This window comes from Passer montanus, unplaced genomic scaffold (genome assembly GCF_014805655.1).
Source record: "Passer montanus isolate IOZ18808 unplaced genomic scaffold, ASM1480565v1 scaffold53, whole genome shotgun sequence".
Classification (NCBI taxonomy): domain Eukaryota; kingdom Metazoa; phylum Chordata; class Aves; order Passeriformes; family Passeridae; genus Passer; species Passer montanus.
Genome location: NW_024370263.1, coordinates 5,098,488 through 5,125,275, shown reverse-complemented (window position 1 = coordinate 5,125,275; position 26,788 = coordinate 5,098,488). Strand labels below are relative to the sequence as shown.

General features: G+C 44.9%; 1 protein-coding gene across 1 annotated transcript; it reads right to left on the bottom strand.

The window, feature by feature from the left end:
* Window positions 1-874: 874 nt before the first annotated feature.
* Window positions 875-25,222, bottom strand: NAA25 (N-alpha-acetyltransferase 25, NatB auxiliary subunit). Its single transcript, XM_039724352.1, has 23 exons — window positions 24,375-25,222; window positions 23,252-23,390; window positions 21,528-21,646; window positions 19,852-19,926; window positions 18,901-19,008; window positions 18,427-18,505; window positions 17,865-17,976; window positions 16,948-17,037; window positions 16,469-16,638; window positions 15,612-15,724; window positions 13,211-13,418; window positions 12,646-12,732; window positions 11,610-11,790; window positions 10,988-11,087; window positions 7,306-7,457; window positions 6,686-6,811; window positions 6,201-6,444; window positions 5,899-6,022; window positions 5,474-5,539; window positions 4,953-5,050; window positions 4,623-4,733; window positions 4,080-4,226; window positions 875-3,947 (listed from the first exon to the last, which is right to left on the bottom strand). The coding sequence occupies exons 1-23, from the start codon at window positions 24,507-24,509 to the stop codon at window positions 3,825-3,827; spliced, it is 2,907 nt and encodes a 968-aa protein (XP_039580286.1). The 5' UTR covers window positions 24,510-25,222; the 3' UTR covers window positions 875-3,824.
* Between the last annotated feature and the right edge of the window lie 1,566 nt (window positions 25,223-26,788).

Here is a 26,788-nt window from a genome sequence, read left to right as displayed (position 1 = left end):
TTCCTGCCTTACAAAGTGATTTAGTGAAGGGAAATAAAAAAAAGGTGAAAAAAAAAGCCTGTTGCTGTTTGATGAACAAGTGAAACCACCCAAGCAGCACACGCCCGTGGCCCCGGCTGTATCCCCGCACGGTGCTGCCCTCCCTCAGCGGCACAGACAGCGCAGCCCCGGCCGAGGAGCGGCGGCTGCGGCCGCACCTCCCCGCGCCGGTACCGCCGGTACCGCCGGGCCGGACCCCGCGGCTCGGCTCCACTTGGACCGCGCCGATTGGCTGCCGGCCGCGGCCCCGGGGCCACCGGGGGAGCGGCAGCGCTCGGGGCGGGCGGGGACCGGGCAGCACCAGCCCCCCGGACAGCACCGCTGCTGGTGCCGGTGAAATAAGGACAAGGAGCGGCTGCCAGCAGCAATTCCAGAGCGGCTGAAGGCAGCGAAAGGGCAGGAGGGAGGATCGGGCTGCGCAGGGCAGCAGGGATGGAGTGCACATTTGGAGGGCCCACAGCCCTCTCAAGGAGAGGTTTTTGTGCTGCCGGGGAGATTTCAGGCACTGCCAGCCCGCACTTGCACACAACGTGTCCTTATCACGGAGAGACCGGATGAAAAGCAAGCAAGCACTGCAGAAAGACAGACTGACAGCTCATCAAGTAAAGCACTGAGCCGTCCACGCTCCCTCCCCCAGCAGACATCATTCCGCACCTAATCCCCAGCTGGAAAACAATGAGCATTTTCCCTCTTTTTCCATCCTTCCTCTTTGCAGGATCTGCTTGTCCTGCACCAGCATAATCTGGCTTCACCACGGAGCTTACAAAGACAGTGCAGACAGGCACTTTGATCACATCCAGACCGTGCAGGCAGAAAAATGAGGCAGCAATACTGATTTGTAACGAAACTGACTTTTATATAAATTATAAACCCATCCAGTTTAAAGCAGTTCAGTTGCAGCTGTGTCACTTAAGTCCGTAGAAGGCTGAGGCATACATATCTCCTACAGTCATAAATTAACAATAATCAAGGAAGAGAAAGTTCAGATAAGGCTGCAAATACAACAAAAAAAATCCCTAAGTTTACTAGCCGTTAAAATAAAGTCATGATTATCAAGGATTGCAAAATATAAATGCAATTTTTGAACAGTTAAAAAGTACAAAAATGATGGACAACACAAACAAGCATTGTACAGTTTGTCCTGTGTGTAGACAAAGCAGGGTAGATTTCCAACCTTTATCTACATCAGAAACTGATTTTAAGCCAAGAGGAGTTGAGGAAATTTGTAAAAGGATCGTGGCTCATGATCCCAGTAGTATAAAAGCAGTAATTTTTCAGTCTGTAAACAGTAGTCTTGGTAGCTTCTTCTAGGTATGTTTTTCAATTCATCACCCAAAGAAAATCCGAAACAAAAACAAATTCTAAGAGTGGAAAAAAGGGGAACAGCAGCAATGGGTTATATCTTGAATTTCTTGCCAGGTCCGTGTTGGACATATTCTGGAGGGGAAATGCTCTTTTGTAAGAAATATATAATATATTTAACTGTACACAATTTATAGGGGGAGAGAAACTCTCCCTCAACCAAGCCCCCAGTCAGTGAGTACGGAGTCATTTTTGTACACTGTTTCCTCCTAGAGAAACTACAGCTTGGGAAGAGACAGCCTCTGCTTTTAGAAACCACTGAGGAACCCCAAATTCTGTGTTTGACAGGCTGTCACTCCCAGTGGCTGCAAGTGGCAAGAGAACAGCAGCTGGCACTGAGAACAGCCAGAATTCCCTGTGCTGGAAGTGAGAGAGCCATGGCTCCATCCTGTCCCAGCCCCTGCCTCAGATGACATCAGTCCCCTCCAGTTTCAGTTCTGCTTTCAAGGGATGCAGGAAACCTTTTTTTAACCCAGCTTCTGCTTTCAGGCACACAGGAGGATTTTAAATGCTTGGTTCTCTTAACCCTAAACCTCTCTTACACTGTCACCATTGCTTATTGATACGACTGAGTTCAACCTGGTGTAGCAGCAGTGGCAGGAAACTCCAGCCTGGATCAGCCCTGGGACTGTCCCCTGTGTCACCTTTGCTGTGTTTGTGCAAAGCCCTCTGGAGTTTGTGGGAGGGAGGGGACAGGGACAGCAGCAATGCCACGGTGTCCCCTGACTGGGAAGGGCAGTGCCTGTTTCTGGCTCAGGGCTGTTCTGAACTGCCCCACCCCAGCACTGGGGTGGTTTTCACTCACCCCACACACCTGACAGCACCACCTCCAGCCACCAGCCTTGCTTTCATTTAAGGAGCACACTCTCCTTTCAAAAATGGTATTTCTATACAACATGACAGTTGTATTTGGGGTTTTTCTTCTTCTTTTTTCTTTTTCTTTTTTTTTTCAGTAAAAGTATTACTATAAAACAGACTTAACACATTTTGGTATTCCTCCAGCCCAGAGCACTTACCAGACATTGTGATTCAACCATCAGGACATCCTTTACAATTTGACAACCTGCAGACATTCTTCTTCTTTCCCTTTCAGGATGGGGCAAAGCCAAACTAAATCCAGCAAGAGCAGCTATGGGACTTCTTTTTTTAATACAGGGGATTTATTAAAAAAATACTCTCATCAACATTCTAGCATTACTAACAAAACAGAGGAGATGACAAAGGCAGTCAAGCTCTCTTCAAACTTTAAATCTAGACTTGGATACCTGTAGCTCTAAACCAAGAGATGAGGAATCTGTTGGGTCTGACCTGTCCCTTGTATTGCAGGTACATGAACTTCATTTTTTTGCCTATCAATTTTAGGCTGCATTGCTCTTTGAACATGAAAAAACCCAGCAGAAATACAGATTCTGTGGGAGCAGATGATATGGTCACACTTTCTAACAGAAAGTGTCATGGGCCAGTGCTTGGATAATCAAAGTTCAACTGCAAAAAGCAAGCAGACAGGTACAAAAAGGATCTCAGCCTCAGACCACAGCAGAAGCAAAAGTTACCTCTGCCAACTTAAAACCAAAGCCAATAGGATTCCATTTCTATTAAAATATTGAAGTCTTAAAGTTTCAGTAATCTAAATACACTTTTTAAAAGTCATGACGTTGCTGTTTGACATTAAACTGACATGATACCAGCGCAGTGTCACACTTCACTGCAGCCATTATTTACAAGGTCTCTCTTTTTGTCTTTTTTTTTGCTGAAACACCCATTCCCATCTCTTTCTCTCTGAAGTTTGCTCCTCATCACATTTGCAGTTTTCCCGAGTTGTGCACAGACACCTCCTCCCTGGAGGATCCTGCCCCAGCTCCGGATGATTCCCAGCCCACCACGGAGGCCTCACCTCTCCCTGATGGACCAACACATGGAACTCTGTCAGCAGGACCAGGTGCTTTGCAGACAAAACAGGCAGCTCCAAGCCAGGCTCAGTTCATCAGAGGTGGCTGAACGTGGACATCTACAATTCCTGCATTTCTAAGGCAAGGACCATACAAAAGTTATGAACACTGTATGGTGATGAAAATATCCTTGGAGATAGATGCTTTACACTGGATTGCTATTGCTGCTTCTAAAGACCATCTCCAGTTGGTTCTAGAGATCAAAAAGGGAAGAAAGTGACTTTTCTCCTGTTGCAATATGCTTATGAACATGTATAAAAAGTGGTCAAACCCCAGGAAGGGTCCCTGCTTCTTTTATGTACAATAATTTAAATCAGCTCAATACATCTGTAATACCTAAAAAAATTGTTTCATGATTTTAAGTCCTTCATGCATTATGAGGAAATTCTGGATTTAGGTGATGGTAGAGTGGATGTTGCTTCTGTCTGGGACTCTGGTGTCACTCCCCTGTGGAGTCTGTCAGGGATGCATTGCTCAAATCTTTAGTTTTTTAATGGTATCAAGTCTCTTTTTCAGCAGCTCTCCAATTTCCTGAACTGAGTGATGGTAACTGCTCTGGACCTTCCCTTGCACAGTCTTTGTAAACTTTTTTTCTTCCTGCAAAGTGCAAAAGAGAAATCACTCACTCCACAGCAATTGTTTAAATCCCCCTTTTAAACTTCCTCCAATATCTCAAAAACCAAAAGGAAATTCCTGAGGACCATGGTGTTTGCAGAGGGAATCTCTTACCTGTAAATGCAGAGTGTCCTTGAGGGACAGCTCTTCAAGTTTTAGTGCAGTCAGAATGATTTCAAGCCCTTTGATATGATCTATTACATTGGAAGTTAATGTCTGGAGTTCAGTTACATAATCCAGGAAATGGGTAAATACAGGTGGCTACAAAAACAAACACAGGTCTTGAATTTATAAACACAGATTAATGTCCATTTTATATAACTCACTTTGTAATATATAATTCTCTTCTTCCCACCAGTGCTAAGCTATAATTTAGCTACTCAGATAAACACTCCCAGCTGACAAGTTTACTGTGGTACATTCCAGGCAGGAAGGTCAATGACACTCTAAACTGTATTTCTCATTAAAAAATTGTCACATGATGTCACAGATATGACACGTCACTGATTTTAAACAGCAAGAATTACCCCCAAGTTACCCACATCAACCTCCACAAGTTTATGAAAACCAGTTTATGTTATCTACCCTGATTTTTCTTTCAGAATAAATAAGCTGTGATTAGGGGTGGGGGAAGAGAGAAAGAAATATTGTTTGTACCATTGCTACACTGCTTTCTTTTTTTTTCTTCTTCTTTTTTTGCAGGTTGGATTTAAAGGGTCGGAGGACACTGTCACAGTAACTCGATACCCACAGGGCAATGGAGATCGTCTGGAAGAAAGGTAAAAATATGTTCTAACTTGCATTTACAGGAGGCTTCTCAACTCATTTAAGTGTTCCTGGTAAAACTCAGCATAATTAAAATATGCAACAAAATCCCTCACGAGTTCTCTCGATTGTCTGAGATCAAACTTGCACTGTGTTTCAGTCCCAACACTTCTACCCCACAGCACTCCCAAATTTCTAGTTTCCAAAGGAAAAAAAAAATACCTCAACAAAGAAGACTAAGTTTTCTAACAGGTTTGGATGAGTTTTCAAGGTGCCATCTCTGACTTCAATCAAATCACCTTTACATTTATTGAACAATTCTGAAAAGAAAAAAGAAAAGCTTTACTTGAGGAGGAAGGAGATCATCTCCAATGTGCATTTTCCTTACACCAGCTATCTGAGCGTAGTGTGCAGAACTGTCAGGGCACTGACCACCGAGTCCTCTCCATCTCCTCTGAGTTCTGGCTCATTACAAACATTTCCACACCCCTGATGAGCCCCCCTGGCCCAAGCACCAGGAGAAGAAGCTGCCCAGGCTGGGAGATAAATGCACTGAAGGGCACAGCACGTTCTGAGCATGCAGCAGTTCCAACACACAAGCCAAGGGCAATCCCAGCCTTGTTCTCAAGCTTTCACAGGGTCTGCAGATGCATCACCACAGCCCATCCCTGCAGACACTCCACAGCCATCCTCAGACAGCCAGGAAGCTCTGCCTCAGTGGCTGTTCTGGAGTTACCATTTACCTGTCAGTCGTTCTACTAAAGACTTGAAACTATTCCCTATTCTTTCCTGGATTTCTGCTGAATCTTCTGAAAAAAAAATAAGAAATTAAAAATTATAAGCTACAAACTTCTCTTATTTTCTGCTTCCCGAAGTTCAAGAGGCATTTAAATGCAATTTAGTGTCAGTACTCAAAAGTAAATGCAACTGCTTTCAAAGAGGAGCCAGTATTACAGCACCATATACTGTAGAAAAAGACTTACATAAAACACTAAATGAAGGCACTGGCTCTCAGATAATTTAGTTTCAGACAGAAAATTAACACACAAGTAACAGTTTTGAGTCCACATCCTCCAACGCCCAGCAGTTTTCAGACTAAACAGAGACATGTGGCTCCCTCCCACCACACACCAGGCAATGTGGTCAAACCCCTGCCCCAAACACTTACCTAAGCCATTGGTATCTAGTTCATAAATATCACTAACAAGATAAAACAAGCTAGTCTGGCACTGACAGCTGCCATTGCTGAAGAAGCCAGCCATTCGGGTAGGAGGAGGGCCAAGGACAGGATACTAGGCAAGAAGCAAAGAAAAAGATAAAGGTGTTGCAGCTTTTCCTCATCCCACCCAGTGCCTGGCACATCTCCCAGTCAGTCACACACCACAAACCCAGGGGCAGTTAAATGCACTCTGCAGCCTGCACGATGCATTCACAGTCAACACTTGGGGAGAGCTTTTGCCTTACAGGTACCTGGATTTTTTGTTCTAGAAACTTCTTCCCTGAATCCACCGCCGCTTCCAGCTGCTGCAGCAGGGCTCGGATGGTGTCAATCTTGGATGAGACCCCGTTCTCTGCAGTCTTTTCAGAGTTCTTTGGTTGGATGGTGTGACCAAGGGCTGGGAGTCCGCTCACCAGCCTCAAGGTCAAAGAGCGGATCCGCAGCCACAGCGTCTCCTCCTCCAGGGAGAGCTTCCGATGCTCCTCAGAAATGTCCCTAGACAAAGGCACCAAAGCTTTCAGGCAAATGCTCCAGGCACAAAAGCCTACACAAAGCTCCCCAGTTCTGTATGAGGAAGGAGTGGTCAGATATTCAGGAAAATTAATATCTAACAGAGCAGCACTGCCAGATGTGGTGGATGGTGCTTAAGTCAGCCAGCCCAAGGAACACTGAAATATGGGAATTGCCCTGGAAGGAATTTCTGTGCTATGTGTGAGTTGAGGATATTTCTACTCACCTGTCTTTTGGATCCCAGCTAAACAGGACTGTCAGGTCTCTGTTGTCACGCAGGTCTTTCCATGGAATGTCATCCTCCTCTGGGCTCAGACTCATGGACTTTATACTTTCTTCTAAACTGGTTGATCTGTAGGTAAGAACAAACCTAAATCAAACATCTGATCACTGCAAAGGGAAAGCAGCTCACTCACAGATCACGTTCTGTGCACTGCTCAGCTCTTCCCACTGACAGGAATGTGACACACAAGGCACTGACAAGGATGTGAAGGGACAGCAAATCAGAACCACAGAATCCCCAAAGTTGGAAAAGTCCTTTAAGGATCACCAATGCAGCACTGCCACCATGGTCACAACTAAACCATGGCCTCAGTGCCCTCCCACACGTTTTCTGAACACTTCCAGGCATGGTGACTCCACTGCTTCCCTGGACAGCCTGTTCAATACCCGACAACTCTTCCCACAAAGGAATTTTTTTTAAACCTCCTCAGTGCAACCCAAGACCACTAAAATCAGAATAAAGCTTTAGGAGCAGAGCTGCAGCTCTGAGCTTTCTGCAGGTGCAACTCCCCAAGGCCCCTCCTGGCCCACTCCCAGTTTTGCCATGGCAGGAGCTGTACTCACATGTTTGCTTCAAGTAAGAGGTCCAACAACATGCGCTCGGTGCGCACCTGCGCGAAGTGGAGGGAAGAGTTCAGCCTGTTCCTGAAGGCGATGAACTCCGGGATCTTCTCGAACGCCCCGTACTTGTAGGCCTGGATGATGTATTCTGAGGTCTGCAACACACACACAGCTCCCTTAGTGACTGCCCAAATTAGCAGCAAGGTCACTGCCAAGGAACTGCGTTTTTTATCAGCCCAGAGGTGCAGGACCCGGCAGATCCTCAATCCCTGGCAGGAGTTTGTGCTTCTGCTTCTCCAAGTCACCTGAGCAGTTTTGCTGCTTTGAATTGGGAATGCCCACATGCTCCATGGGCAGTGAGGTTTAACAACCAAACCAACACGAAGCATCACGTTGTTGTCACCACAATGAGAAATACTTCACGGGGAAGAGATGCTTTTGCAATGCTTTTTTTCCTTCCTTTTCCTTTTAGATGTGTGATTCAAATCATTAAATCATCATTTCATTGTGAGAAATAATTCCAGGCAAAAGAAATATAGCCCAGATTTTCTGGAACTGACTTGGATGTGCATCACATATCACCACAACATAGATTAAAAAAAAAATTACTCACACATTTTTTGTTTCTCTTTTTTATTAGAGTTTTAAATACAGTATCACACAGTGGGTACATGGCACAACACAAACACCAAAGGAAACTCTCAGGGTCCATGGGATATTTTGCTTTCCCTCTGATGAAATGCAGCAATACAAGACAGGCAGCCAGTATTTCACTTCAGTCCAAGCAATCTCCAAAAAAAGAGATTTTTATGATGAAGGAGCTCCAGACAAGCAGTGTTTTAATGAAAATATCTAACTGTAGACACAGAGTGAACTATTTCTGTTCCCAGCCATGAGTGATAGCTGAGTTTTTACATCAGAATTACTCCACAACTGAGAAGTTCTGGCAAATCAACTGTTTTCTTCTGAACTGCACTGAAGATGAAAGGCACCAAAAAAGGCTTCTGCTTAACTGAATTCTGTATGATCCTAACAGGCTCAACCAATCTGGAAGGCTCTGAGAGACCAGAAGGGAACACTCACAGATCCAAAACTCTTTTTTTTTCCCCTTCAAACCAAGAAATGTCCTCTAGGGAGCTGTCTTTATTTTTTTTTCCCTAAATAATTTGGTTATTTGCGCTGAATGAAAAAAATATGCCAAATATCCAACAACATACCCTCTGATCAACAGCCTTGCAGAGGTGACTGTCAGGGCCTGGGCTATGGGCTCTAATTCAACTGCATCCACGTGGTTTTTAAATCCCCCCAGGACACGTTGGAGTGGTTTGCCTGCAGTATCTGGAGAGATTAAAGATGGATGGACACAAGAAAATCAGAGAGATTACTGGTGATTCTGCATAGCTGAAGGAGGACTATCTTGAGGAGGATAACAAAGTTGCCTTTTTAGTTTTGGCCAAATATAGCAATGCTGCCTTCTCTCTCCTCCCTGTCCTTGGCATCCTCTCCCAGAGCAGGAATAGTGGCAGGATTGCACACAGCCTACATGGCTGTTACTCATGGGATCACTCTGACACAGGATTCACATCAGGCTGGGAAGTTCAGCAAGTCAGGAGAACGGATTTCTCCAAAGCAAGAAGTCTGATTCAGGAGCTCTATTTTTATGCCAGACTTCATTTACATCCCACACTTCCTGCTCCAGGCAGAGTCCCACACACAGCTCTGTGCTGTGACATTCCAGCTAATCTCAGCATCAACCTAGGGAAGAGCAGGCAGCACCAGAAATCTGTAAAAAGGGAACTTTTAAAGGACAAACACCTTTTAACACTTCAGATGTGGTTGTGGGGCTTGAGTGGGAGCTGCTCCAGGCACCCTGAGCATAAAGGGGCAGCCCCAGCAGAACCACAGCAGCACAGAAATCTGTTCTGAAATCTGGGAGCAGATCCTGACCTTGTGACATGTTTTATGGCAAGGAATCCTTCTTCATCCCCACTCTTGTCACACCACCATCCTCAGGGAACAGCAGCCTGAACTGAATTTTCACCTCCTGCAATTCCTGGTTGCAAGAACAGCTTTTGAGGCATTTCCCATCAAAAGGATCTTGAGGAGACAACCACTGCAAGTGTCCAGAGGAGGAGAGATTTGGAGACCTGAGAGCAACATCAGCTCGTGCTCCTTTGGCTGCACACCATCTCCAAGGTATGATGTGAGTGGTTCCAGAATCCCATCCTCATCTTGTCACATGGAATTCTGTCCTCCTGCTGCACCACTGCTGGCCTCTTGAAATCCCAATATGTTTTGGAGGTGTAGCAGCAAGGCAACACCTTTTTGGGATTTCTGGAACACGAGTTGTGTTTTCCTGCCAACAGCCACTGGAGACATCCAACTCTTCTCTGCCACAAGCACCTCCATCATTCATAACACAGAGAAAAACCTGCTCCCAAGGGAACCACACCTCAATTACTTCAGATTGTTTTCCATGGAAAGATGATTTCTTGATGCTTTACAACACAGTGTTCCCAAGCAGAGGAATCACATCCAGAAGTTTTTTCAGTTCTCTTTTCTACCTGGCACCCTGAAGTAGTGGGTTTCATTCAGACAGTTGCTTCCAGGGATGTTTTTCATTAACATCCACCAAATAACTTTTAAACAAGACTGAAAAGTTACACCTCAGTAAAGAAAAAAAAAAAGTGTCTGGATCCAGGGCTTCACTCCCAGGAATTCAAAGCTTCTTAGCAAGTAGGAAAAAAAATGAGCAAGTGAGAGATGCAGAGCAGAGTGAGCCCCCATCCCATTGAACAATCCATGTGTATCCCTCAGGAAAACCTCTGTGTCAGACACAGCTCCCAGGAACTGGGCACCAACACTCCAGGCACAGGGAAATGGCCATGGGAATCCTGTACACAGGAACCACATGGGCTGCTAACAGAGCAGGCTGCTCTTCTCACTGACTTCTGTGTGAGAATCTTTACTCAGTACAGACAATTCCTGTGTTTTTATCTATTGCTGGGATAGTGGGAAAGCAAATGGTGTGACTGCAGAGCCTCTGGAGCCAGCTTAGCCAGTGGCTGACTGGCAGATCCAAAACTGGATTGCACCTTTGTTTCTTAGCAAGTAAAAATAATCTTCACCTACCTCTCAACAGTGCCCACCCAGGGTGTAAAATACAAATGCACAGGAAATATTCCTACTCCTCAGAATGGGATGGGCCCTTTAAAGTGAAGTGCACCCCTCACCAACCACTGACAACACCCAGCTCCAGTGACTGTAACATAAAGGATTCATCATGTGCCATCCCCATCCTGACTGGCTGCTGTCTTACTTTCCAAAATGCCAAATTTATGACACCAGCACTTATTTCCACAGGACATTCCACTTCAATTATTGCATAAAATCACAAACATTAATTTAAAACAAATCATACCTGCTCTATGAGGAGCATTAAAACTGGCTTTAAAAGGAAGGAAGCTGAAGCAAAACCTCATGTAACAGCAACTCACAATCCTTGTAGTAGGAAATGCAGGTTGAGACAACTTTTACCACAAAGCTGCACCTACTACTGCTCTTTGTCATGTCTTAAACCACTGCATTTGCACAAGCCTTGCACAGGGCTTCTCTAAAGCCCTAAAGCTTCTCTAAGACACTTTGCTGTGTGACAAGGTCATGGAGGAGGTTTCTTTCAACTTACATCTTTCTGGTTGGAGTGGAAAAACCTGAGTGCAAAGTTGCAGGATTGGGAAGCAGCAGCGTAGTGGCCCAGGGAGCCGGCGTAGCGTGTCAGGAGATAACTGCAACAAAGAGCACGAGGCAAACGTCAGCCACTGCCCTGGCAAGCAGCTGCACAGGAGACATCTGGACATTTAACAGCATTAACAGGCAAGTTCAGGCTTTTAGTGGAATGAATCCTCAATTTTTTAAAAGCAGTATGTGAGGGCTTGGAGTTCTTTCTTCAAGTTAAGGGTGTAAGAGCTGCTCAGTGAGAGACCCCCAATCACACCAGGGTGTGTTGGCTTTCACTGGTGTTCCCAAGCTGGAACACCAAGCTCTGACTGGCAGCCAGCCAGACATTTCACCAATTTCCTTCAGACTAATTAATACTCTAAAAAATCCAACACAGATCAAAATCACATGGGGGAAGATACCCAAGAGAAACGGGGAGCATGCAGCGGCCGTGCCTCCCAAAAACCCCAACACTTCTGCACAACAGCACATGAAAACGTGACAATGTGCTGAGTTCTGGGGGGCAGAGGGTGCTGCAGCTGGCAGGACAGGGCCAGCAGCAGTGATTATTCTCAGTATGTACCACCCACCCGATGGTGTCGTGCTGGATGTGCTTGGCGTCCAGGCTGGAGTAGAGCTCCGAGACGGGCTCGAAGGCGCCGAGCCTGCAGTAGATCCGGATGAGCAGCAGCTTAAACTGAGCATTGGAGGGACTGTGAGACAGCCCCTCCTCCAAGAGAGTCAGGCACTGCCACACAGCTGCCTCTTCACCTGGTGACAGACACAGCACAGGCAGGTGTGAGCAGGGACAGGCGCTGGCACCATTCCCTCTGCCTGCATTACGCAAGGCTCACAGCGTGCCAGGCATTTCAGTGTGCCCAAATAACACCTGCTCCAGCACTCCAGCTGCTCCCTGAGGGAATGCTGGGGGAATAAGCCCTCCCAGGGAATATCTAGATCACATCTGCACAGAGCATACTGCAGGCAAAGTGACCTTTCCTGAGGAATCCTGGGCTGTTTGGGAATTCCAGCTTGAACACTGCAGAAGAGGCAGGAATTCAAGAGCCCCCATGCACCTTCCTGCCAGAAACCTGACCATGGATTTGGTCAGGTTAAAGACCAAATCTTCCTTGGGAAAGACAAGGGTGTAACAGATAACCACATGGAAGGGCAGGAATACACACGTGGACACCCAGCACTGGACACTGTGGGATTAAGAGACTAACACAAGGAGCAGGGGTGGAGTACAGGCAAATTTAATTCAGGGAACAGGTCCCAACAAGTCTAGAAACAAGGGATCCAAAAGACAAAGTATGTCAGGAAGAGAAAGAAACATTCTCAAAACACTCCTGGTATCAGAAATGAGTTGTGAGCAGAACTCATGCAAAGGGAGAGAAAAAATGAATTAATCAGAAAAATTAAATCTGTTTATAGAGATCAGTGAGATTCAGGGCAAAGACCAGCTCATCAGAGGGACTCCTGAAATATCTCATATTGCAAAAAAAACCAACAACCAACCCAGAAAGCTCCAGGCCTAACAAACCATGCCAGGCACTCACTGGCCTCAGTCTCCCTTTCCCAGCCCCCACAGAGATACTGGAGCAAGGCACAATTTTGGGAACATACCTTCCAGCCACAGATCAAGCAGCAGGTGAACTGCAAGCAGGCAGTAATAGTCTGAAAACTGCAATTCAGTTTTCAAACAAGATTTCCCTAAAAAGAGAAAAAAACCAGTTACCCTTGAATTACTAAAATTAATTACTAATTGCTGCCAGCTGATCTCACAGTCAGGGTTATTGAGTGGCACCACCATCAGAGAGCACCACATTTTAATTTATAAAATCAGAATTGTCTTAAAATCCAAACAACTTCACACATCACTGAGTGGCCTTTGGGGCACTTCAAACATTGACATCTGCTGGAAGAAGAACTGACTCCCAGAGCTGCAAGATTTACAAATTAATAACTCTTGACCACAAATGTGTCCTATGCACTTCAGTGAGAAAACCTGGCTTTGCTTAAAAGCAGAGACAATCTTGCAAAGTACAAACAGACAACAGAAAAGACGTATTTATCTTTAAGATACATGGCTGAAAAGAAAAAAATAAAAGGAACCACAATTCAGGGAAGGTGAAGGGTAGAATCAGAGAGGAGAAAGCAATTTTTTATCAGCGTTACAGATTTTCCTCACCAAACTCCAACCCGTGGCGGTATCTCAGCATCAGCTCCCGCACCACTGCCAGCTTCTGCTTCTTCTCCATGGCGTGGTAGATGCCCAGCAGCCTGGAGAGCTGCACCACACACAGGTGCTGCTGCAGGGCCTTGATGTCACCTGGCAGAGCCACCTCGTTGTCGGCCGCCGCCGCCAGCGGGATCACGTCCAGCAGCTGCCGGATGAACTGCAAGAGAAACCCGGGGCAAAGGCTGCAGGGCTGCACCAAACCATGGGGAAGCAGCATCTCCTCCCTCCAATCAAAGCAAAAAAAGGCAAGGTGCTAACACCCATGTTGGTGTCACACTGAATCCGTGGTTCAAGAGCAGCCTTCGAGATTTTTTTTTGAGTTGCTCAGTATTTTTTTTACTTGCTTGGGGTTTTATCAAGCTTCATCAAACAGATGGAGGGAAGAAAAATCAGAGGCAGGTTTCCAATTCATTGATACACCAGGGAGTTCAAGCACCTGTTAACACTCGTGGTAATAAGAGATGCAATTAAAATAATTAGTTACTGACAGGCTTCCCAGCACACTTCCAGGCAATGATGGTTTTGCACTGTTACATTTTCCCTCAGCTCTGAAGCAATGTGCAGTTCTCAGTGAGGTCATCAACACTGATTAATGACTTCTTTTTGGAATTAAGCTGTAAGAAATGCAGCTTCTCACTGTGTAGTTTTAATGGGAGACAAAAGACTCCTTACAGCACACAGGGCTGGGCAGCAGCTTCTTGCTCTAAAACCCAACACTGTCTGCAAAGTGAAACCTGAGTTAAAGCCAATGGATTTGGTTTTACTACATTTGGTATTGATGCAGAAGAACTGCATCAAATGCAAGCCTGAGGCAAAAAGCTCAGGAGCAGCACCAAGCACAACACACACAATTCCAGTTTTCCCAAAGAATTTGATGAATGCTGTGTTGACAGATCTTTTCAGTCTGAAACTCTGCCAAGCTGAGCAAGGTCAACCACATCATTGGCTCTGCTGTCCAATTTACACCTCTGGGAAGCCAAGGCTGGTGTTGTGACCATTATTTCTGGACTATCTCACATGTCAGTGGCCCAGCAAGATCATGACCTCAGCTACTGAAGTGGAACTCTCATGTCAAAACTCATCAGCACCTCAGGACCTCCTCAGCTCCTCGTGTCCTTGACCAAACTAAACTGCTGCAGATGCTGCTTCAGGGACAACCAGAAAACCACCCAATACATCAGTGTGACACAACATATATTCCAGAATATATTCAGTAAATCAGCAGCAGTTTTAAGGCCAGACAGAGAGTTTTGAAGTCAGAGTTGTGACAAAACTGATATATATATAATTTTTCCACTCTTGGTTTTGAATTTGTTCCCTGGAAAGTTAGGATGAAACCTGTTCAGTACATTTTGAAGTCAGAGTTGTGACAAAACTGAAGTGTGAACTATTATTATATATAATTTTTCCACTCTTGGTTTTGAATTTGTTCCCTGGAAAGTTAGGATGAAACCTGTTCAGTACTTCAGGGTTCCCTTACAATGGAATCACCATTTCCAGGACTAGGAGTTCAATATCCTGCTGGCCACATCTCTTGCCAGTGGACTAAAAACAACCTTTAAACATAAAACATCACCAACATGCACCCCTGCCAGAGCCACCACTCCCATCAGCAGGGGGGCTGTGGGCACAGCTTGCATCAGGAGTCAAAAAATACTTCAATAAACCAGAGAACCTTGATAACTACACTTTGTTTACCAACATTTTATCCCCAGGCTCTGGCTGATCCCAGATTCTCTGCCCTCCCCAGCACTGATCCCTGGACACAATGGCTCAGACAAACACTGGGGTGAGTGACAGAATTCCCAGCTGCTGAAGTCACTCCAGGCTGCTCATGACTCTGCACAAATGGGCTTTTCAGAGAAACTCTCTTTTCCAGAGAGTTGTTTCAGAAAGAGATTCTGGAAAAAGCTGCCATGGTGCCTGCATGACCCCTGCACTAGGGTCAGTGTGTCCCTTGGGCACTGCCAGAGCCAAGCAAAGCATCTGTGACATCCCTGCATGGGATGAGGGGGCAGCTTCTTCCCATCAAACAGAATTTTTAACCTCAAAGCATCCTGACACCCAGAAAAATGGGAATAAAAAAGCCAAAGGAATACCAGATCTGAGACTCTGCAAGATCAAACTTAGCTTTAAACCTCCAGTAAAAAATCCTTGGAATGAAACTTCTCAAGTGTTCAGATGTTCATGATATTTTTTACAGCACAAAGAGTTCTCTGAATTTCAAGCAGAAAGTAAAAATTTGATGTTTCCAGTCTTTTAATATGATCCACAGGTATTTTAAGATAAAGGGAGCAGAGTGCAAACAACCACTGCAGTTCCTGCCACCACTTCTTGATTACTTCCTTACCTTTGTATACTGGCTGGGTGGAAGGAGATCCACAAACACTTTGAGATCAGTAAAACAGCAGGGCTTGTCCCCAAATTTTTTGAAGTACTGGAACATTAGTTCTTCTGGATCACCTAGAAAAAAGGCAGGTTACCTTTTTAACACCCTCCAGTAGAAGTGAAATCTGTAGAATCACTGTGAGAAATCTTTGTTCAGTCTTTCTTTTTCTCCCCTTCAAGATTACAGAGTGATTTAGAAGGCAGAGAGCTGCAGTACTGCAGATTTTAACAGAGCCTCAATGTCTCTGGTAACCAAGGACACATTAAAAAAAAACCCAAGAGCTTCATTCAAGCTCCTTCAGCAGATAAGAGCTCAGACTCCAGGCAGGCACATGCAGCCTCCACTTATCTCACCACAGCTTCTTTTGGGATGGAAAAACAAACGGAATTAGGAAATAGCACAGATGTTGCTCTAATCATATTCCCTTTCATTCATTCATTCCCTAAATGCCATTTTTGATGCAGGTTTTTAAAAAGCAAAACCTGGCTTTTTGCCATGAAAACTTAAATCAAAAATCAAAACCCACCCAGAGACTGCAGAACTAACAGCAAGACTTTCCATTAGGAATAGAGTGTCAGTGACTGGATGCTCCTAAATCCCTGAGGTCCTTTTGAAAACCTCCTTTTCCAAGCCCTGGAGTAATCAGGAAATACCTTCCTTTCTTCAAAGCTCATCTTCCAATGCTTTTAAAATCCTTTACACACAGAACAAGACGTTATCTTTTCCTACTGAAACCTGTGTTTACCTCAGTGGTTTAGCAGCAGGTCTGTGCTCTGTCTCCCTGTGCAGAGCTGAACTCCCCCCAGCAGGGCTCTTACCCAGTTTGTGCTCATCGTTGCAGCCGCGGCGGCGCAGGCGCCGGATCAGCTCCAGCTTGGCCAGGTACGGCCCCCGCAGCGGCCGCGGGCTCCTGGACTCCTCTGCTATCCTCTCCTCGATGAAAGTCACAGCCTGCTCGATGGAGCAGTGCACCTCCCCCTCCAGAGAGCTGCAAGCACACAGACAAAAGGTTCTTGGAGAGGTCTCACTGGTATCACACACACAGCACGCTCCCAGACAGGGAAATGATGGATTCTGCAACTCAGTCACCACAGAAAACGTGAGTTGGGAGAGTTCTATAATGGACAAACTACTTCCATAACTATTCCAGATAAAACAGGGAAAACACACAAAACAAAGCAGGGAAAACACATCATTTGGGCTCTGACATCAAGAACTCTAATATTGAATATATGAACCCAAACAATTTGCTATAGCACAAAAGGAAAACAAATCCACAGCAAAATTCTCAACTTACTGCTCTTCCTCTGCTGGAGGCGTCCAGGATTCATCAATGAGTTGAAACACTGAATCAAAGTAAGTTATATAAAACTGCCAATCATCTGAGCTGAAACAAAAATCAGGCACAGGACAAAATTTAGGGAATTGCCAAAACAATTAACAGCTGAAAGTACATGTCTTGCCAAAGCTGAATTAAGGAATAACACATAACCATATTATAGAAAAAACCCAATGGCAACCATAAAATTTTTCCCCTTGAAAAGGTCTCACATCTTAGGAACACCATCATCCTGAATTTCTGGAAACATATTAAGCAAAACCATTTCAATTCAAAAGTGAGGCAAGCTATGAACTCTCCTCCCAAAATTCACATTCCAGTCTGAGCTCAGCAACATCCCCAAAAACGTGAAGGCAGAAGTTTCTCTTCTCCATTTAACTTATCTCTAAGATGAGAGCACAGCTAAATTCAAAAGCAAACACCACATCTCTCCTGACAGCTCTGAGACACATTTGATCACACTGGAATGTTCTGTCTCCTGATGCATCTGCTCCAAGCATTAAATACATTTCCCACAATGAAGTCTGGCCAAATGGGAGAAATTTAGATGTAGAAAATATAATGTAAATCATGGACAGGATGAGAACTGCAAAGTCAGAGCTACACAATCAGCACAGAATTTAGAGATAAGGAGGTAAACAACCTTTTATTGCATTAATGTGTTGCCAAATTCTGCCTGAAAAAAGGAGCAACTCCAGTCCTGACCCTGCCTCTCCCTGTGACCTTCCCCATGCCTGGCTTCCGAGTGCAATCTTTGGAAAACCTTCCCAATATTCTCCTATTTTAACCACAAAAGCCACCAAACAAGGCCATTCCCAAACAAGCAGGGGTTTTTGTTCCATCTCTTTTGCAGGACTGCAGGAATCCCCTCTCACTTTTTGAGCAGCAGCCTCCTGGCCAGCGCGTTGCACTCGGGCCACCTGTGCAGCTTCTTGTACATGGCCATGCACTTGTTCTCCCGGCTCTGCAGCTCACTCGTCAGCTTCTCTGCAGCAAAAAACATGGACAGCTCAGCTCAGCCCTGCTTAAACCTTCTTATTCCAGCCCAGCACCAAACCACCAGGTCCAACACAGCAGCAGTCCTCAGGAAGACATCCCATGGAAACCTCCACATCCCAATTCCAAGCACATTTTAATCTTCAGTTAAACTCCTCTAAAATGCAGATATTGAAGACTTTTCAGTTTTGAAGATGGCAGCTACAACCAAGAACATGTTCCCAATTTACCACTGCAAAGCTCAGCCCTGAGTGGTGCTTAAATACCATAGACAAAGTAGGTAAAACCAGGTTGCACAAACACCTCCAGAGTTTACATTCAGGTAAAACTGGTGCTAAGTCAGGCTTCCTAAAATTTTTTTTGGAAGCAGTGGACAAGTCTGAAGTGAAGGGGAACTGTTGTATTCTCCACACAGCTCTGATTTATTACAGAATAAATTACCTCCAAGTTTTCCCCTCACAACATCTAAGGCTTCCTTGTACTTCTCCAGACGTTCCAGGATCATGTAGTACAGCTCCACCTTAAAAGAAAGGTTAGACTGCAATGAAATTTGCCAGGAAGAACATACCCAGGTGTGCCAAAAGAGAAAATGGGGGATACCAGGCCTGCAAAGCTATCTTTAGTATCCCAAAGGGTGTAATACTCAAATTTAGGTCTTGTTTTCCATTCTTAGTCCTCAGGTTTTTCCTGGGGCCTCCCAGAGAGCGAAGCACTTTATCAGTAAAATCAAACACCAAAAACTGCCTCAGCCACAGGATTTTGAGGCCCTCCTAACCCCCTGCTTTTGGTTTTCCCTCTGTCCCCTACATTCACATTTAATTCCAAAACATTATTCATTATTTTAAGTTTTCCAAGGTAATCAAGTTCCCTTAACAATGCATTCCTTGTCTCAACAAAGCTCAAACCAAGCCTTACTTCAGCCTCAGCTTCAATCTTGTCCTCTTTCACCATTTTTTCCACCATTCTTTCAGCAAGTGGCAAGAACATTGTCTTGGAGAGGTTTTCATCCTGTGCTGAGATAGACTGAGGAAGAGAGAGATTATTGTAACAGCTCAGCAATGTTCTGTGATGTCTCACTCACTGCTCTTTTCACTTTAAAACAGGAAAAAAACCCAACCCAGGTGTTCCAATCCCCCCAGCCACCTGTTTGGAGCTGCCATCTGTGACCTGAGAGTGCAACTGCTCTGGGAAAAGGCAGCAATAAAATTTCTGCTGCACAGAAAAGCTCATTTTTGATCAGATTAACCAGAGCCCCGCATGTCTGAGCACACAAACCTTGTGGTGAAAACATGGAGCCAGAACATTTTTGTGTTTTGCACGGCACAGGATTTTAGAGGATGTGATTAAAACCCTCCAAGCTTATTTTTGTTTGATTTTTTGTCTGATTTTTAGTGCCCAAATGTGCTGCCTCAACCAGCAGCAGCACAGCTGATCTGTGCCTATTCCTGCAGACTTGCTGCTAATTCCAGAGCTCTCATTTGTTCCCTCCAAGAGCTTTTATAACCTCATTAAAGAGGAACAATTCTGACTGAGAAACTGCAGATAGCTGAGGATTTATTCATTATCTCTGCCAAAAGGACAGGTGGATATTAGTGCAGATGAGAGAATGATTCAAGGTGTACAAAGGTGGTAAGGTAACAGTTAAATTGGATTATAAAAACACCTCAGTTTATTTTGGACCACAACAATCATGCTGCTTAAGGAGGGCTCAGTCTTTCTCCCAGCACCACATAGAAACAGCTCAAACACACATTTTACCCAAAATCATCATGTTTTCCCTCAGAATATTTCTGCATCTGCACTGCAGTCAGAAAAAAAACCCCCAAAAAACAAAACTAACCCAGTCAAACCCAATATTGCACACACCTGCATGATCAGGCTCATCACAGACCAAAAATAATATGGATTTTTGGGAACAATCTTATAAAGTGCCATTCCAGCCTGAAAAACAGAAAACACAAGTTTCATCATCCCTGAAATAGATTTATTGCTCAGATCTCGTGATGGGCAGCAATGATGGAGGGGATTTGCACATGGGAGGATTTTCCCCACTCGTGAGCTCTTCCCTCCTAACACACATCCCTGAGGAAAACAGAGGCTGGAAATGTTTCCAAGGACTCTGTGGAGGTCTGGCAAGAACACCAGCAAGCACTGACTGCCTACACAGCTGACAGCTTGAACTGGAACTCCAGGAGGAAGCAGATTTGCTCTTTGGGAATGAGGGGGTTTCTCCAGGGCTGCAGGACACAGCAAACCCACACCTGCCTCCAGGAACTGCCCTTCACCCCCACTGACACCCCCAACTTTGGGGTCAGCTCCACGTGCAAAGCAGGGGGAGCAAAGGCTGAGCAGGGAATTTGGTTGAATCAAAGCAGAGCCAAAGAATTCACAATTTTCCCTAGCACATTAACAGCCATTCCCACATTTCCCTCACAGTGCCTGTACGTAAAGGACAAGACTTTTATCCCCACAAAATCTGTAATTAATTTCAAGAAACTACACACAATAGTCTACCTCCACAGGTGGACTTTTGTCCCAATTCCCTGACTGCAGCTGGCATTTTCCAGGATCTTCAGCTGGAGTAACCCAGAGCACAGGACACTGGGGTTTATTTTCATTCCCTAATCAGTCACCACCAAACACTCTTCACATCCCTAAATCCAAAAGCACAGGCCAACATCCCACTCTGACAATGTGATATTGATAATGATGACTTGATTCAATTGATATTGAAAGTAATTTAATGAGCTCCACATTTTTATGTCACTTCAGACATACAAAAGTCACATAAACGTTAATTATTGTTATCTGTGGCATTTTCTCCACTCATGATTGTGATCTATCACATCTGAAGTTTGGGTTGTATCATGAGGTTTCTCATTTCAGGTACACCATAACTCCTTTTTAGCCATTTAAGCCAAACCTGTCACAGCAGAAACAAGAGGGAGTTTAGCACTTATTTCTTGGCTCTCTGTGCTTTTTTACACAGAAGAGTGAGCACACAGGCCTTGAAAATCATCTTCCATTTACAGGCATTCTCCAGGCACCTCATTTGGAAGGGATGAAATGAAAACCAACCAGTGTGACACTGTGCTGCCAACTGAGAGGGGATATTTCAAGTGCTTTTTAGCTTTTCTTCACTGAATGACTTCAATACAAGTTGTATTTAAGATACTCAGAAAGAGCATGGAGAGGATTTATCTTCTGAAGTTAACAGAGAACTGAGGCCAGAATCAAATGTGAAAACAAGGATCAGAAGCTGCTCCTGGATGTGCCTATTCCAGAATTCCTTTATTTTGTACTGTAACTACAAAACCACAGATCAGTAAAAGACACAGCCTTAAGTTAACCAAACTTTTGTCTCAGACAACCCACCTCCAAAAATTAAGGTTCAAACCTTTCTGTAAAAACCAGCCAAGAATTTAACCTCTGCATTAACCCAGCTTAGCTTTTGTGGAAGATTACTCATAACACATAAATGAGAATAAAAAACAGAGAAAAATACATTTTAAACCAGCCAGAACACAACATTTTGGTCATACCTGTTGCATTTTCTTGTACTCTCCAACCCTGGCATAGGCCATGAAGAGGTGGGAGTGATACTCTTCACTGTTGGGGACCTTCTTCACAGCTGCCTCGTAAAGTTTAGTCACCAGCTCAGCTAAACCAAGACCAGATGCTAGAGTTAAGACCAACTTGGGAGTATTTTAAAGCACAGCTCCTTAAAGAGCACCAGGGATGCTCTGAACAGCATCTAATTGCATTTATCAGCCCCCAAAATGTTGCTCTGTCCCCCAGGCACTGCAAGCATCAGGCGAAGGAAGGAAGTGCTTAAAAAACTCTAAATAAACCTCAAAATAGACTTCAATCAAAATAAGAGTTCAACAGCAGCAACTGAAGTGCTCAGCAGAATTTTAGGTCTACTTTTAAAGTAGGTTTTTCCCTATTTTTGAGCATTAAAATGAATGAAGGCTTCTCCTGCTGGCAGAAATCTGCTCCATGTGAATCATGTATCAAAACAAACACTTTCAGAGCCTAACAGCAAATTAATTGTTCTTATCACAGGTTAACTTATATTAATCATACCCTGCTATTTCCCAACTGCCTGTATCAGAACTCTAAACAATTGTTTCACACTACACTTTTTAATAATGGGTCTATCATGACAAAATACATCTGACAGTACAACATGCAAAACTTTCTTACATTTTCATCCTTCCATGTTCTTTTTTTCTTACACAAACAATTGTAGCTCAGAGTAGAAACAGAAAAACAAATGTAATTTGTCTTTCATGCAATTCACACATCCCTGACACAAATACAGAAAACATCTAATTACAATTTTCTTGCAGGACCAAAAGTGGAAGTGCTTCACACCCACCAGTTCCTGAGTTACAGAGCTAAAAGTTACAAAACTCAGCTTAATGGAAGTTGTTAACAATCACAGAGAGGCTCTTGTCATTCACAGGGGTTTGTGCTAAAGTCAGAAATACACAAAAAATGTTGGTATTACTCAACAAATGATGTTTTAACTCCACAAACACACACATCAAAGAAATCAAGTGGGAGAATGTAAGCAACTCTCTTCTGCAGACTGATGCAAACACCCCTTTCTGAAGCTGTTTCACCCCTTGACAGTTTCTCCAGCAGTTCAACAATAAATTTGGTGGTACCCCCCACCAAACTCCACAATAAACACTGGTACCACCACACCACACTCCCCAAGAAGCTGCCAGAAACAACAACTGTTCAAGCTGCAGAAAAGCAGGACAGAGGTCTGGCATCTTTCAGAAAAGCACAGGAAATTTTCCTCCATCACTCCAACACTGATGATTCAGTATTTTGAAAATACAAATCACTGCGAGGAACCTGACAGAGCTGATGTGGCCAAACTGGGAGGTCACAGGATTTCCCTCCTGCTTTTCACCACTTTCATCACACCCTGTGGGATTTGTCATCTCTGCCACTCTACTGACAACAAATCCCAGCAGTTTCACTAACAAAAGTGAACTCCCAGGCTGCTGGATCATTTCAACATGACCTGCCACACAATCGTGTTCATAAGAAATTCAAATGAGGATTTTTTTGCTTTATGAAGATCACTCCAGCCTTACAGGCATTACAACAGGCATCACTTCAATTCTGAGTCTCTCAACAGACTCTCACATACACAAATCCTGGATTTTACACACTTCCCCCCAAACTGTGGGGCACAAACCTTCTGGAAGAACACAAACAGAGATTTCTGGGAGAGGAACAAACTCACGTCTGTGCATTTCCCGGTAGAGAATGGTCAGTGCTTGCAAGGAATTATCATCTGTGGGTTCAAGTGCTGCTACTTCTTGTGCCAGGGCATAGGCTTCATCCTGCTTGCCAGTCCTCTGCAAGCCAATGGCCTTCAGCACCTGTGGACACAACACAGGCAGCTCTCAGAGACACAGTTTGCATCTGGAAACCCTCTCACTCCTGCTGGGAGCAGCCCAACCACCTCATTCCCTCTGCAGAACTCCAGGATTTATTTTTAATCCATATGGCTGAAGAGGAAAACTCCCAAATGCAACAGCATCAAAGAGGGGATCTGACTTCTTAATAAATGTTGAGGTTGCCCCGAGGCATCACCACATGGTTTTCTCTACCTGGAGGCTGCAAACTGACCTGTCCTGGCAATTTTCCTTAGTTTTCTTTCACTAAGGGCCAGAGAGAAGTGACATAAATGAGATTCAGGTCAATGACACTCTCTGCAGCTTGGGAAGCTTTCAAAATGTAGAAGTGGAGTGAACTGCAGAGGGAAACCCCCAGGGAAATGAGAAAAGCAGAGAGTCACACGTTCAGGAAAGGGAGGAACAGAAACCCTTTCCCTCAACAGGGCCACAGCAAGGAAGGTGGTGAACAAGCAAAAGAGCAAATGCCTCCAAAGTCATGGAATCCTGGAGTGCTTTGGGTTGGAAGGGACCTTAAAATCATCCAGCTCCATACCTTGGCATGAGCAGGGACATTTCTATGGACCAAGCTGCTCCAAACTGGCCTTGAACAATTCCAGGGGCATCCCCAGCTCCTCTGGGACACCTTGTGATGTTTTCCTCAGACATTTCCTCCCAAGGAGATGTTTTGATCCAAACTCCTGCAGATGGGTATCCCAACCCCAGGACTCCAAGAGGCATTTTAAATCCCAGCCCACCTGCCAAGGTCACCTGGAGTGGTGCTGACAATCAGCCCAGGTGGAAATAACATTCCAGTTCCTATTAGTGCATTTCAGACAAACAAGATACACGTGGGCTGGAACACAGATATTCCAGAGGGCTCAGAAATCACTGTGGAAGCTCCCAGAGAAAGGGACAGTGGAACACCCTGAGACTCAGAATGATCTCAGTGCCCCCAGTCCCACTCACCTTGGCACAGTGAAGGTCCTTGTGCTTTTTGAGCAGTTTATCTGCTTGCTGGATTGCCATTTTATTATTGCCATTATCGAGATAATCTGCAGAGGAAGAGCACACACAAAAATCACACCAGAACACCAAGGCCATTCTGGAAAGCCACCTCCAATTTTACCACAGAGCATCTCTGTCACACCAGCAGCACAAGGCACATTTTCCCTGTGCAGCTCCTCCTAAGCCAAACATTCAGGAAACTGTCATTTCAGGGATGAAGGATTCATCTCGTTGTACTGGTTTGAGTCACTCAAACAAACAAGCTTTTGTAATTACTCCACACAGATCATTACAGCAACAAAAGAGACCCATAATAGAGAGGATTCTGCAGAAACAGCTCTTTGCTGGCAGTGCAGCTCCAGTGCTTTAGCAGGAAAAGTACAAATTAATTTGGTGTGTCTTTGGGAGACTTTCAATGACTTTTAACAGGCAGGAAGTTAGAAACCAAACACACACACCCACCAGAAAAATGGGAAACACTTGTCCACAGCATCCATACCTCAGGCAGAGCAAACCTGTCCCCTGGAGCACCACTACCCTTCCACCACACTGGTTTTGAAGGCACAACTGTGAAGCATCAATATTTCATAGGGGGATATCCCACTAACCAGACTATTTTCTCCCTTTTTAGCTCATAATGACAATTTTCAGATTGGTCTTCATGTTATTACACAATTACAAACAAGCAGATTTAGGCCAGGACATGACTCCCACATGCTCCCCTTCCCTCAAAAATCCCTCCTTCTCAGCAAACCCAGCTTTGCTGCCCCTCAGGTGCCAAAGAAGGAAGGGGCTGCTCACCCTGCTCTGGCCTCTGTCCTGCCAGGGAACTGAAATTACAGCACACACCTTTTCCTCATCAAGAGAACCAGAACCCTTTCACTGAGGGGTGACCCTTGGCAATCCTCAGCACAAACTGTGCATCTATTCTGATTTACAGATTTCTATTAAACAGCTCCCACGTTTGCTCCTGTGGCCAGGTGGATGCTGTACATTTAAAGCAGAGTTAATTGGGCTCCTGAGCCCATGCACAGCAAACCTCTCACGAGGCAGCCTTTCCACACTCACCAAAATAAACACTGCGGCATGAAATCCAGTTTGAAGCCACAAATTTCAACCTAGGAAAACCTCCGTGTCACCTCTAACATTAAAACTTTGGGGATTTCTCAGTGAAGAGGTTTCAAAGATGTGGAACAGCACATCAGAGGCTTCTTGCTTTAAGGCTCTGTCACCCAGTTCAGTGACACACAAATTATCCCCAGGCTGAGCTGCCTGACTGGGATTAACAGCTGTGCCAAGAACATCTCAGCTTTGGGTGTTCCAAAGTGAATCAAATAACCCTCAAACCTCCCTAAAACACAGCAGAATGAAGAGATTGTAATTTCCTAACAAGTCAGGTTGTTGGAAGTCAAAGCAGCTTGCAAAGAAAACGAAGCTAAATGAAAATAAACTTCAGCCTACGCTAGCTCATAGGTGGGGATGCTGGAAATGAAAGACCTGAACCTTCAGGTGAGGGGAGAACAAGTCAAGATCAAAGACAACCAGAGCTGTGCAGGAGTCCTGGGGCAGCAGGGCACAAACCAGAGGCAGACCTTGGAGCTCACAGTGCACCTCCCCAGCTGAGGGGGGGAAGCTCTGTGTGTGTTTATCACTCGCTTCATTTCGGGCTCTGCAGCACCACAGCCTGAGAGCAAACCTCGCACTGAAGAGAATCCCTTCCAGAACGAGCAGAAAGGAGTTCTAAAGCTCTCTCCAAAATGAACAAGGCGAGATGCTCAGCATCGTCTGCTTCGACAGCAGCTGAATTTACCCAGGTTTTTCTGTTAGTACCATTTCTCACACAGGTTATGACAAAAATATCTGCACATCAGTAAACTGCCAACCACAGTGGATAGAAAACTAAGAAAAAAAAACCTTAAAATCGTTACATAAAGACAAACTGCAACGAACTTGAACACTTCGGATCGAACAAAACCATCTTCCCCATCACGGGCTCAGCCTGTACTGCACCATCCCTCTGCCCCAGCAAAGGGCGTCCCAAAGCACGTCCAGCCCAAACCAGGGCAGCTCTCCGCGTCTCCAGGGAGAGGTTTTTATCCCTGCTGAAAAAGTTAACAACGTTTTCCTCAACCTCTATCAAATCTTCAGTTTTAGAGACGAAACGATACTGTAGCCCGGGGAAGCGTTTTCCTTTTATTTCTCCATATTTGCATAGAGCCAAGCTTTGCCTGCAACCTCCGAGGCAACCCCGACAGCGCAGAACACCCTCGCAAATATCCGGGGACACAACAACACCGGACAACTCCCAACGACACCGTCCCCTTCCACTTCTCTCCTGCCTCCCCATCAATTCCCCCAGCAGCGTCACCGCTCCG

Coding starts and splice junctions, on each gene's coding strand:
- NAA25 (XM_039724352.1), bottom strand. CDS start 24,509: ATGGCCTTGGTGTTCTGGTGTGATTTTTGTGTGTGCTCTTCCTCTGCA. Junction 19,009..19,851: donor TGATGAGCCTGATCATGCAG/GTGTGTGCAATA, acceptor TCTCTTCCTCAG/TCTATCTCAGCACAGGATGA. Junction 11,088..11,609: donor ATCCAGCACGACACCATCGG/GTGGGTGGTACA, acceptor TCTTTGTTGCAG/TTATCTCCTGACACGCTACG.